Below are 13125 nucleotides of genomic sequence, written 5' to 3' on the forward strand. Positions count from 1 at the left end.
GAGGCCCGAGCATTAGTACACTTTCCTGTTTGCCATGCAAAATTCCTTGAAAGTGTCTGAACTCAAACAATTTTAAGATATTCCTTGAGAAGGGTGAGATTTTTAATCAGCTAAGAGGTGTCCATTTGTGAGTGTAAACCAGTTGAATGCTTTGCACCTGCTGTTTCTAGCCCACTTAGAGCTCTAGGGAATCAGCAGAGGGCTAGAGTGTATCTGCATGGTCAGTGTGCAGGGAAAGAGAGACCTGAGGGTATCAGCAATATCATCTAAGTGCAGAAGTAGCCCTGACACCTGTGACTACCCAGTACCTCCCAGAGTTCTGCCTTTGGCCCAGAGGCAATTAGAGAAACAGCCAAGCCCTCTGAAAGAGCGTCTTTACCACCAACTTCCATAGATCTCCCCCGAGCAGCAGAGCTCAAAAGCACAATCACATCCTCTTCTTTTTTAAAAAAGAAGCTTACAAAACTTGCTTTCTTTTAAAAGAAATACAAACTATGAACCCAGCATTTATCAGCATATTCCATTACAGTAAAGTATGTCTCCATTCCTGGAATAGCGTTTTTACTGGGCCCCACCTTGCTGCATGCCATGTAAAACTTTCCCCATGAGGCTCTGTGGAATTAGCCACACAGAGGCCTAAGTCCTTAGACTTACTGCCAGCTCAGTCCCTTGAGCTGAACCAAAATAACGTGGAGAAGAAAAAGCAACAGGCAGAAAACAGCGGTAACATAGGAGAACACTAGGCTGTTCGTCCACTTGTCACCTGTGTGTATGCTGGCAGCCTCATACCTCATGGTCTTTTCTTCCAGCAGCAGATCCACCATCTGTAAGTGGTGGGTGCTCTGTCTGCTCCTGCAGAGGTGTACTGCAAGTGGTTGCATGGCCTCAGCTGCTCCTGATTGCTAACAGCTCTTGAAGAGCTCTTTAGGGACATGCTTAACATAGGCAAGCCCTTTTGCTGACCTCAGTCGGTTCTGAGACTCCCTCACCAGCTCAGGATGAAGGCAGCTCCCCTCAACAGCTGGCTTGTTCCTATTCCTCCAGTGTTGAGTTATGTTTAGTTAAACTGCACTACAGAGCTGAACTGAGGAGGGTTTATCTGGGGCCTCACACTGGCTTCCTGCTTGGATAATAACCAAACCCCATTGCCCACTGGATAAATGATGAGGTGTTGCTGTTACAGCATTTTCACCCAATAACATTTACCCTGAAGAGTTAGCAAATAAATAAAACACAGATCCATGTTTATGGCTGTTGTCATGTCTCTTTCCGAATGTTTTTCCTTTCTAGACTAAACAACTCTCTCTACTTGGAAGCTTATGGGTTCAAAGGCTGTGTTTCTGCTGCTGTACTCTGCAGTCTCTCCAGTTTGTTTACATCTGTATTTAAACGAAGAGCTCAACAGCTGACAACTGTCTACTTTACAGTAGTGGCAGCCGTATTTATATTTACTGTGTTTTACTATAAACATTTGTACTGATGCAATGCAAAATGGCATTTTTAAAAACCGCTTTATGCTGTTGATTCTCCTTCTATAGTTTTGTTGCCTAATCTGATATTTACCCAGTTTGTGTGCTGATACCTTGCTCTTTGACAATGTCTTGTCATTGAGTGCATTTGCTGTGTTATTTAATTTCTACCCATTTCTCTAAATCATCCAGTTCATGTAAAGCCTGATTTGGTCCTTCAAAAATACTCCTCCCATTAAGATAATGTTATCATCTTTGGCTGAAGCAAGCTAAAGAGAAAAATATTTAGGCAAAATTATGAGAACTTCAGGTTTTGGTTATTCCAGGAACTCCAGTGGGTCAGACCTTCATTTTCATGTATTTTTATTTAATTTCTCTTATGGTCTCCTTATTCTACTGGAATATGGATTAGTGAGCTGCTGGGAGAAATAAGGAAAACTATAAGGCACACTAAAAGTACGAAAAGTCAATTTCCATATGCCTGCCAAAGTTTTACACCAGTAGATAAGCTTATTAGTACATTTTATAGCAGTGCCACTGTTTTATTGCCATTGATTAGGTGTTGTGTCACCCTTGATATTTTAATAACTATTTAATGTCAGATGACTCATTGTTTTCAGTCATATGTGAGGAAAAAATAGAAAAAGCACATTTACTGAGAATACTGTATGTGTATGCTACATGGGGTGTTGTAGGAATGGAAAAAGTATATGAAAGAACTTCCTGGAATCTGGAAAGGGCAAATGACAATATCACTTGTGAATCTACCAGCGAAGAAGAGAAAAGCTGGTGCAGAGTTTGTAGTGAGTTTGGGTGAAATGCCTCGTGGGATTCCACTATAGTCCTGATTACATACATTATTCAAAGGAAATAAATACAACTGTGAAAGCAGCTTCTCTGATTATGCTGGTCTCTTGCCTGGCAAGAGAAGTCAGGTGAAGTGTCTCATTGTATCTAAAGTCTTTAAAATAAATTCATTCCCTGGCAACACACTAGCTGCACATGCATTTTAGATTGAACTATCACCCTTCTATTGACATATTAGAACAAATAAAATTATCTTAAAAAATAGGAGTGTTTCGATCTTGCATTTTTGTTTGTTCAATGGGCAAAACTCTTTATTACAATATTTTCAAACCACTTGCTCAAACATTAAGCTATTATATTCTTTAATAACCTCATGTGTTTTTTCTTCCTGCTATTTCACTGAATAGATCCTTTATCTCTTTTCAAGGATTGAAAGCACACAGATGGTTTTCCAGAACAGTACAGTGAGTTTGCAGCTGCAGGAGGCTAGACTGTTACAGTAAGTTTCCAGGTCAGCCAAAGGTCTGTCACATAATTTTGACCAAGCCAAGGTGTTGACTAGTTGGTCCCTGAATGACCTTCATTTTTTCTGGTACCTGTGATCAAAAGGCTCTTAAAAATGAAATGTGTTCTAGGTGGCTTAATATAAATATGTAACAAACACCATTATTGTTCAGACCACTGTGGTGCCATAAGCAGATAAACATGATGTAAGAGCATAGCAGGTATGATGAGGAAGTGACAAGCTCAGGGAACTGGGATTGTTTATCCTGAAGAAAAGGAGTTTCATGGGGGTCCTTATTGGTCTCTACAACTACCTGAAAAGAGGTTGTAGTGAGATCTGTCTCTTCTCCCAAGTAAGGAACTGTAGAACAAGAAGAAATGGCCTCAAAATGTGACAGGTGAGGTTTAGATTGGATATTAGGAAAAATTTCTTCACTGAAAGGGTTGTCAAGCATGGCACAGGCTGTCCAGTAAAGCGGTGGAATCACCATCCCTGGAGGTATTTAAAGGCCATGTAAATGTGGTGCTTGAGGACATGGTTTAGTGGTAGTCTTGGCAGTGTTAAAGGTCTTTTCCAAACCTTAACGAGTTTATGATTCTAAGAATTGGCAGGTTTGGCTGTTTGGAGCCAGGTTCCTTATGTGCTGTACTCTAGTCTCAGAGCTTGGAAACAGTGGTTTACACACTGCATTTTGGAGCAGATGAAGTTGCAGTGTGTATTGGTCTGTGGTCCCGTTTCGTTCCTTGCACCAGGACCAGTTCCAAGGACCATGCTATGCCCACAGGTGGGACCAGGAAGATCTCTTGGTTTGTGTTATTTGCAAAGTGCTGTTGTGTTGTACTAAATATTAAAAATTGTCATTTATGTTTGCTTTAGAATCTAAGTATGGAGTGGAAGAATTTGGTTTATGATTTCATGTAAAGCTCACATGGCTTGAAAAATCTAACATCAGAATTCTTTGTTGACATTGTCTTTATTGAAGCATGGATCTTTAGGTTGGTTCACCATAAAGTGAAGCATTTTATTTATGATAATAGACAGGGCTATAGGGGCATTATAACGTTGCTGGTGTAGATACAACTTTATCAGAAGATACAAACATGACCCGCAATAGAAACAAACACCAAAGAGAATACAATGAAACGTTCACTGTTTACAAATCACTTCATTACTACAGACACCAAATGGCAGTTACTGTAAGTAAATCAGTTGCAGAGAACTGACTACATTTAGACAGGGAATTGGGAAATTCTGTTTGGGGCTTAATCCACAACTCTTTAGTAGAAAAAAGTTTAATGTCAAGCATTCTTTTTTTATCCACAAAACAATGCTAACCAACAGACATCAAAGAATAAGACCAAAGGATATCAACGCCTTTACAACTACTCTTGCAATTACCTTCTGGATTAGGTACTTTGACGATTTTTTAAAATACATTTTTTAAGAAGGTAAATAGCCCAAAAATCAGCAGCAAAAATATTACAACAACAAAACAAGTAAATACAGTGCCAATGTGTCATGTTGTAGAAGAGAATACAAAGAGGACAAACAATGATAACTTAATCATATAAAATGACACAGAGCTGAAATACAGTGCACATAAATACCTATGTGACAAAGGATGTTAAATTCTGTACTTAGTATGTAGGTTTTTATAAACATAAAATCTGAAAAGTCTTTGTGCTTAAACTTTTTTTCCTGTTAAACAGAATTAGTTGCTTACTTCCAATACTGCCACTGTAACTGATATTACAACAGATCACAATTTTCACAGACACATCAACATTAAAACATTTACCTATGAGAAAATAAGTCACTTCTCATTAGTTCACAGTGCGAAAAAGTGGTGTACACTCTGTCTTGAGAAAGGCTTTCAGTTACTCATCAAGCCAGCTGCAGAAAAGTCCTGATACCAGACGCAGTGCTAGATTTAAAGAATGGAAAGCAACACATCACATGTTGGGAGGAAAAAAAATAAATTTCTCGTTTCTTCATGGATATCGTCTAAGTGACCTTCGTCTTCTGTTGTAGAAATGCCTGAGCCCATGTTGCCGTGAAAAATTCATCATGTAATTTTGTTTGCGAGTGCTGTTGAAATCAAAGGGTGGAGGAAGAGAAGAGCGTCACACATTAAGATATGAACTTTAAATTCTTTTGGAGCAGTGAGCTAGTGGGACTGATTCTTCTTTGTCCTTGCATGACCTTTCAAGCCTGTGCAAACTGGTGTGAAGCACACCCTTTGTATAATTGCAAGGTACCAGGCAATTGAGAATCTGTCCCACTTTGCTTTCATTTACAATTCATTATCTTAGGGAAAGGTTAAGAGCTTTCAGCTGATGCAAACTTGTGCTGCCTAGGGCCAGATTCACTAAAGCTGTGTGCACACTTCACAGAATTTATCTCCAGTGGTTTTGTACTCCAGTAATCCTTCTGCCTTCAATGATTAACTGCTTTATCTTGAGAACAGAAGAAAAGCTTTACTCCACTTCATTATCTTCTACTTTTACCATATAGGAAGTGAAGTACAACACTTTTATGCAGATTCATATTTCCCTCCCCTATGCACCCTCTTCCAAAATTAAAGGAAGATCTGAGAACTAAGCATCATCATGTCTGGGAGGAGACCAGGCAAGAGAGACAGCCTGTCTGCAGCCTAATTCAAGGAAGACCTACCTGGAGGACAAGGCCCATCCCAGCTAATGTAGGTTTCTACTTCTCCCACTGAGGGAAGAAGGAACCATGAAAGGGCAGATCTGTGAAGTGAAAGCCCGCAGTCAACAAATCTCCCATTTGTGGGTGCAAGGCATGTTTTCACTTGTGAGTTTTGTCTGTGAGTAAGAAGTAAATATTCGTAATGTAATCAGTCATTCTTTCCTCTCTAGTGCATAAATTTATTTCTAGTGAATGTGGCCCTTAGGAAGAAGGAGTAATTGTATGTTTTGCAAAATACAAGGCCATCCTCCAGATAGCTTTTGCTGTAGTATGCTAATTTAATCTAAAACAATCTAACAAAATTACAACTTTTCAGCAGCTAATCTTGAACACAAGTGATTTAACTGAATAACAGTTGTCATAGCAAAATCTAGATTATAAACCCCTAAGCAAATCCAAGTCACTTCCTGACTAGCCTTCCAAGACTTTGCAATTTTTAATTTTTGTATTATTTTTTGCCACTGGAACGTACATACAAAAATGAAATTGTCACAGCTCCTGGTGACAATGAAGGCAATCAGATCTACACTTGGCACAACTTTTGGCACTCTCACAGTAAGGCAGAGCTGTAGAGCATTTGGCAATTGAGAGAGGGGTTAATGTTTGAAGTTGACTTGTCCTGACTTTCACCTAACTTCAGGTAAAAAGGAAAGGTTTGTGCTGATTTCTAAGACTTTTTTTGAAAAGGTGTCAGTGGTGAGTTTATATAATTTTAATGCCACTTGGTAGCTCCAGTGCAAAGCAGCATTGAAGATCAGTCTTCATTCTGTTCCTTTAGTGATCTCAGTGGAACACCACCCTCACTCCAAGGCCAAGCAACTCACTGAGGAAGACAGGAGTGAAATCACGACTCCAAACCTGCTCCTGAAAGTGGCTGCCATTGGTCATGAGGCTTGAAGAAGGTCTTAATTTTGCCTTCTCTTTAATTCCCACTGCCTGGGAAGTGGGTGGTTCCTTAGAAACAGGGCCTTCAAGGCCACATCCAACCTCTCAGGAAAAGATCCTAACCGTGGGGTGAGGATGGAGCACCTCTCTGCAGCCAAAGTGCAGGAGACAGGCCTGGGAGAAAGCACAGCACAACTGAGCAGCTTCGACCTCAGTACATGGGACCAAACAGAGCCTGTCAAAGTGTTTGGCTGAAAAAATTGCCATTTCTGGACCTGCTTAATTTAGGAGTGAGCTTGGTTGTGAGAGCCTCAGCTTGGGCAAGACTTGGACTGCCGGGGCATGTGCTGAGCTGCAGTTCTTGGCCCAGGAGCCTTCACATATCCCCATCTCTATCCTGCCTTTGGTCTGCTCATGTTCAGCAACAGCTCAGCAGAGATTTTCAGGACTGGTTTTGGACAATGCTAGGTGCATCTGGCCTCCACTTCAAATGACTAACCCTTTCGAATCTGGCCTTAAACTTATGGTGAGGATGTTTAAAACAATGAACAGAGGAAAAAAAAAAGGAAAGAAAAAGAGAGAATTGAGAAAAGGAACAAATGGTTACCTAATAACTTAAAAGATATTTATTTTTTTTATGTATATAATTTTGTTCTGCTATAAGATGATCAAGACATTAGAAAGAAGCATATAGTTATGTCTTACACTGACTACCAGAGCATTGCAGTGTGTGAAAAATAAGAGAAATCTAAATTCTCAGGAGCTAAATGCTTAAAATTTTTTTTTTACTTGCAGTGACATAGTTCATACTTGTCCTCACTGATGTCTGAGGCAGACTTTCCAACTACTAGTTGAATGCCACAGAAAAATTTCATGCCTGCTATAGAAATAGCATGATTTTCACTCTTGCCATGGGTAAATATGTACACCCTCTGCATTAAAGTATAGTATTCTATTGCACCACAAAATCAGAGTAGGTCTATGTTTTTTATTTTTCTGAATTAATTTTATATATTGGTAGGAGACAAGCACTATATAAGAGAGATCAAGTGCTTTATAAAATCACAAGAAGAGCTATACAATATAGTCTGTAGAAGTACTTATGCATTTCTTGCCTTTGGTGAATGTAAAAATGCTTTCAATACTATTAGTACTAAATTTAATTTGTATTATCACAGACTGATAAAAAGTTTTACCATACTTTTGCTGTTGTTTTCCTGTTTGGAGCACCCAAAATGTGCTGGGCAGCATCAAGTTACATTAGGAATATATCCCCCCTTCCATAATGGAGGTTCTGGAGGGAACTTTTCAGATATCAGTGGCAACTTGAAGGCTGCTTTGCGAGTGTGTAATAGACTGGTCAGCATCTGCTGAGCCTTCTGCCTTTTCTGTGCATTCACTGAACCATTAGTCAATCAGAAAAGTTCAGATCCAAAGCTATCTGTATATTGCTGATGGAACACACAGCAAAAAGAAATTAATAGGAGCAACTACTGTATAATCTGTTTGACAGTTTTAAGTGCACTATTAAAATATAAATGGAAGATAATTTATGTAGGAAACCCTAAATATCTTTCCAGTGAAGTCACTGGAGTTGTGCTAGTTGTATGAAAGCAATATGCAGCCAATACAGAAGAACAAAACCAGAACTGTCTAGGGCATATTCAATACATACCAACAATAAAGCAATTTATGAGAAGGAGTCTCTCTGGATCTTTAGTTTTTAATAGAGCATTCTGTTTATTGCTTGTTTCCTAAAGCACAGTTTGAACTACAAATTTGCAATTTCAAGTTTATGAAAATGGAACATAACCAAATGGAATGCAAAAACATGTGGTGCATAACCTGGTATATACTAATGTCATTCATTATTTCTGTGTTTTTAATTGACAGGGTGCAACAGGAATGAAATGGAAACGAAAATATTTGAATAATAAAACAAAACAGGAACAAAACTTCAGAACACAACAAAAGCATGCCCCTCAGGACTAGGACTGGAGTAAATTTTGAGACTGAATTAGAAATGCTTTGTTAGGAGAGTACTAAAAGGAGAAAAGTGATGTGCTCTGACTGAAGTCCTGATGGCTCAATCAGTCAGCCATCTTTGGCTTTGGTGAGGTTAACATTTGAACCCAGAGCTCAGTAACTATGCTGGTTAGTGGTATCTATTACCTGCACCAGCACAAAGCAGCTGAGTTACACAAAACAGAAAAATTACCTGGCTCTGTGTTTAGGGGGCATGCGTGGCTATGACTGACATACCCTGTCTGGCTTGGCTTCACCTCTGCGGTCATTAATTACAGGAAAAAGTGTGATTTGCCCCTTGGTCACCCAAGCAACACTCTGGGTGCCCCCCACTGGCAGGTCTCAATGTACCCTGTCAGAAGCAGAGGAAGGAGAAGTCCTTCCCACCACAGCCTTAGTGAAATTCCCACTGAGGTAGAGCATGAACTGCTTAACCGTTCCTGCTAAATTTGACTTTCCCCAATGCTCACTGAGGAAGTGCTGCAGGATCAGGGCCCTCAAGAGCTATGTGGCACATCTCAGAGAGTACAAATGATTTTTCACCAACCCATCATTGAAAAAACTTTGTGAAAGAGCTATAACTGTAACTGTAACAGAAACATACATTTGGTACTGGTTCAGGGAAAGTACTTACCTTATTCTAGTGTAAAACCAATGACAGCAAACAATGAAATACAACACAAGTTAGAAAATGCCTTTCAATGCATGCAGCACTGTGATTAGTCATAAAACCCTGATGAGGTTTAGAGGCAATATAGGACTTTTCGTCTCTTTTGAAAATAAAAATTGAACAAATTATTTCCTGATATTTCAAACCAATGTTTATATTTTTATATAAAATTCAGCATGCACTTTTTAGAAACATAATAGAAATGTCATAGAAGCACAAACCACGTCATATTAAATTTGGCATAAATGTTGTGAATATTCAGATAGCTATCTAATGTTTGAACTATTTATGTTCTTTTTTGTAAATATGCCGATACTTTAATTTAAATGCATTTTTCAAATCATTGCTTTCTACTAAAAAAAAAAAATGAAGCAGATGAAAATGCTTTTCCACATGAGCAGTTGTTGTTAGAGGTAGAATATATAATTTGTATTTTAATGTTGCAAAATAAGGATAAACATTCTTTGTACCAAATGCAACATAATTTCTCACTAAATCATTTGTGCCAAAAACATGAGAATATCTTGACAATGAAGAGCGTGGAGTGATGGCTATGGAGAGATTCATTCTGTTATCTAACAGTTAACCATAAAATAGTAAGTGGGGACAATATTTCTTGCATTCCTTGCACATCTTAAATTCATTTGCATCACATAACAAGTTTTGAGGTGCAAAGAAAGCAACATCAGACCCTTACTGTTCAGCTTATCATTATCCTTTATTTTCAATACCTTTGACCAGAATTAAGTTCATGACATGTCTATAAGGGCCTGCCCTATACATAAAGAAATGGCAGTTCTGTAATTTACATGCAAAGAAGTGCGAGGTGTTTGTGCAGTGGACAGGCTGAGAGCTGTGCTTCCAGAGAAAAACAATGTGCAAAAGAAATGCAGAGCTGGATGTGGGCTCTTCTTAGGGTCCAAGAACAGGGGCACAGAAAAACACTCTTTGTTAAGCTTGGGATAAAATAAATTTTTATCCTAAGAAGAGCCACATGGAACATGGTGAGAGTTGTGCCCAAAGCTTTCTTTACAAATGGAGGGGAAAAGTGCTGCACTAATGAGGAATAATCAACACTAGCTTTAAAAGGGACTGGATAACTTGACAACTTATATCCTCTCCCCACTACAGGACAGACATCAACAGTGGTTAAGCTGGCAAGATCAATTTAATGTATAACACAGGTATTGGGTTTCACCTGTTTGAAAGAGGTGCTCAATTTGAGCACCATTTGCAGCTGCATCACAGTCTTAATGATACCGCTTTTTAATGAGTGATTCGAATAGTTCGCTCAAAAGTGGAATGATTTTAAGTGACATACAAAAGTATCCATCTTTGGCCTTTCTTATCACTGCCAGGTATTTTGCATGCTTGTATAATCTGCAGGTTAATTTTTTCTCCCCCAGCAAGCTACCTTGGGAGCAAAAAGGAAATAAAGAAATGGCATCTTGAAAATGTTTGCTGGTGAGAGGATGGTGGCCCTTGACTCAGAAAACAATTGAACTGAACAAAGTGTCATGACCCTGGCTGTGCATCAGCTGTAAGCTATATCTGCACTACAGCTTGACAGCTGGGCCTGTGACAGAATTAATTTCAAATCTTTGGATTGCTGAGAAGAGTTGGGCCATGAAAGCAGGTATTCACACATTTGTCCCTGGGCGGAGCACTGTGAGGAGGAACATCCCCCGCTTTGGATGAGAAATGAAATCAAGAAAATCCTTGGTTTCACTGCATCCCTACAGACCAGATCTCCCTGCTGGCAGGTGCTTTTCCCTCTTACTCCAGCCCTTAGTCTGCTCAAGGAGAGCATCACTTGCTTGTGGGCTGAGGAAAAGCTGTTACAGCACCTAGGTGTGCACCTGGGGTGTAGGCAGCCAAGCCAACACCTAGGGCATTTGGGAAAATCAGACCTCTTAGCCCACAGAGGAGTGGAGAAAACACAAGATGAGATGTGCAGAAAGCCAGGAATTTTTCTGTGTCCCAAACCACACCTCCTAGGATAGTTTGTCTCCTTGCTGTAACACCTCACAGGCTAGAGGCTTGCCTGCTGCATCAATATGGGCACACAGATCACAAACATGAAAATCTAGTACTTAAACCAAGACCAGTGAGGATAATTTTGATGTGCCTGGAGAGGTGTATGGAGTCTCCTTCAGGTGGGTGATGGAGTGCAGGGTTGTAAGAGGACCGAACACAGACCGTGTTACACATGGACCATCAACGGGTTCTGTATCCAGGGATGTTCATGGCTTTCTGAGACAAGGTCAGAGTTCCAACAGGAATTACTTCCATTTTAGGAGGCACAGATGTTTCCTAAAGTATCCCAGCTTTGGGGTGAATAAGCCAGGCAGAAGCCTACTGACTCTCCCTAGAGAATTAATGGGAAGAGGTAATTACAGCACCCTGGTGAATGGTTTTAGTTCAGGCCGTGCCTCTCTGCAGCCCTGCCAGAGATCTCTGGGGTGGGTATTGCCCACAGAGCTCTCCCCTGGCAATCCTGGTGGGAGGGCAGAGCACTCAGTGGGCAATGACTCCTCACCTCTCGCCAGAGAGCTGCCTGGGCAAGGGGGCTTGTTCTCCCCAGGAGCAGGCAGAGTTTCTGTACCCTTCATTGGAAAACGAAGGAATGTTAAGAATTAAGGCTAAGTCCTATCCCTAGTATTCATGCTGTGAATCCTGGTGTGGTCAGGATCATCTAGGGTAAGTGCTAACAGATACTGACCCAGGCTCACTTCTGATGCTGGAAAGCACTCAATGGAGATGACTGAGTGTCTTCATCATTTTACAGGTGAAGAAACTGAAGTGCTGGGGGTAAAGTGATTACTGTGAGGTGGACAAGTGAAACAGCAGACCTAAGGAAAACTCAGGTGAGAGTATCTATTGCCAAGGAAGTGTGCCTTCTTTCAGAAAGCCTTTCCAAGGCTTTATTGAACCCTTGGCAAGTTACTTGCAAATAAATTTCAGGAGGCCTGAATATTTTGATGAATATTTTGATGAATTAGAAGGTGCAGATAGAACTTAAGCAAAACAGAGGGGTTGAAGGCACCTGTCAGGTCTGAGCACATGCCAGCATATGAACCATGGCATGTAATTTTGCCCTGCCTGAGAGCAGCATGCCTCGCGTTTTAGTGAGCAGGGACTGGAACTCCACTTCTGGCCTTTGGGAAATATGCTGTCGTGGCACTGTGTTTTACAGGACCTGCTAAGGGAGAAATCTGTCCAGTTGGGTCTGCCTTCCTCTGTGGATTGTACAAGGTGTCACTTGAACAGGGTGGAAACTCTCTGTCTCTAGCCTGATATTTTGGCCTTAAAGCTCTTTAATAGCACCAAAATAAGAGAAGGGAGTATATGCTGTCTGCCCACCTGGTTTCTTCTCTAGGCAAGGTGTGATTACTTGCTATGGCATTTGGGAATTTCTATTCCTGTCCATTCTAGTATAACATATCTCATGTGACTGGTTGTTACCACTCAACTTGTGTGTCTAGTCTATAACCTGGCAGATCTCATTGTCTAGGACATTCTCCATATTTCAGCTTAAAAATCACTTCTTAAAGATCTGCTCTGTTCCTACTTATACTCCCTAATTCAATGCTCAGGTTGATTGGTAACATTATGGTCTATTTTTTTTCTTACATGATTTTTTTCTGGTTTTTTTGTTTGTTTGTTTTTGCTTTGTTTTTGTTTTTTGTTTGTTTGGTTTTTTTTAAAATTGCAAGGTAGAAAGACAGGGTAGTATTTCAGAATGACCAGTTCCCTTTTTCATGGTTTTCTAAACACTGCGAATCTCCTGCAGGTTCATACTCTTCAATATCTTTCCTGATGCAGCATCGTACAGACAACTAAAGCAGGAACATACCCATCCCTCTCCTTTTTTCCTTCAAGTTTTAAGCTTAAATATTATGGAAGCAGAGCCCAGCAAGGTGTGTAAAAGCAGCAGAGCGTGTACAATTACTCAGTGTTGGGACCAGTTTGGTTTGGGGTTGATATGAGTGCCATGCAAGCTGGTGCTTCTCGGTGGAAAGGAGAACAGGGCTAACTAGCAATCAGATAAT

General features: G+C 40.2%; 1 protein-coding gene across 2 annotated transcripts in view; it reads right to left on the reverse strand.

The window, feature by feature from the left end:
- Positions 1-3735: 3735 nt before the first annotated feature.
- RELN (reelin) overlaps positions 3736-13125 on the reverse strand; it is a 279445-nt gene continuing 270055 nt past the window's right edge. Inside the window, exon 64 of one of the 2 annotated variants that reach the window (XM_051805023.1) lies at positions 3736-4869. In XM_051805023.1, coding sequence (XP_051660983.1) covers positions 4773-4869 — 97 coding nt within the window. In that variant the 3' untranslated portion in view covers positions 3736-4772. Of the gene's footprint in view, positions 4870-4896; positions 9174-13125 lie in introns of those variants that run through there. The other variant, XM_051805024.1, reaches the window with a different exon arrangement.

Source organism: Manacus candei, unplaced genomic scaffold (assembly GCF_025592945.1).
Source record: "Manacus candei isolate 608988 ecotype Guabito, Panama unplaced genomic scaffold, ASM2559294v1 h1tg000063l, whole genome shotgun sequence".
NCBI lineage: Eukaryota > Metazoa > Chordata > Aves > Passeriformes > Pipridae > Manacus > Manacus candei.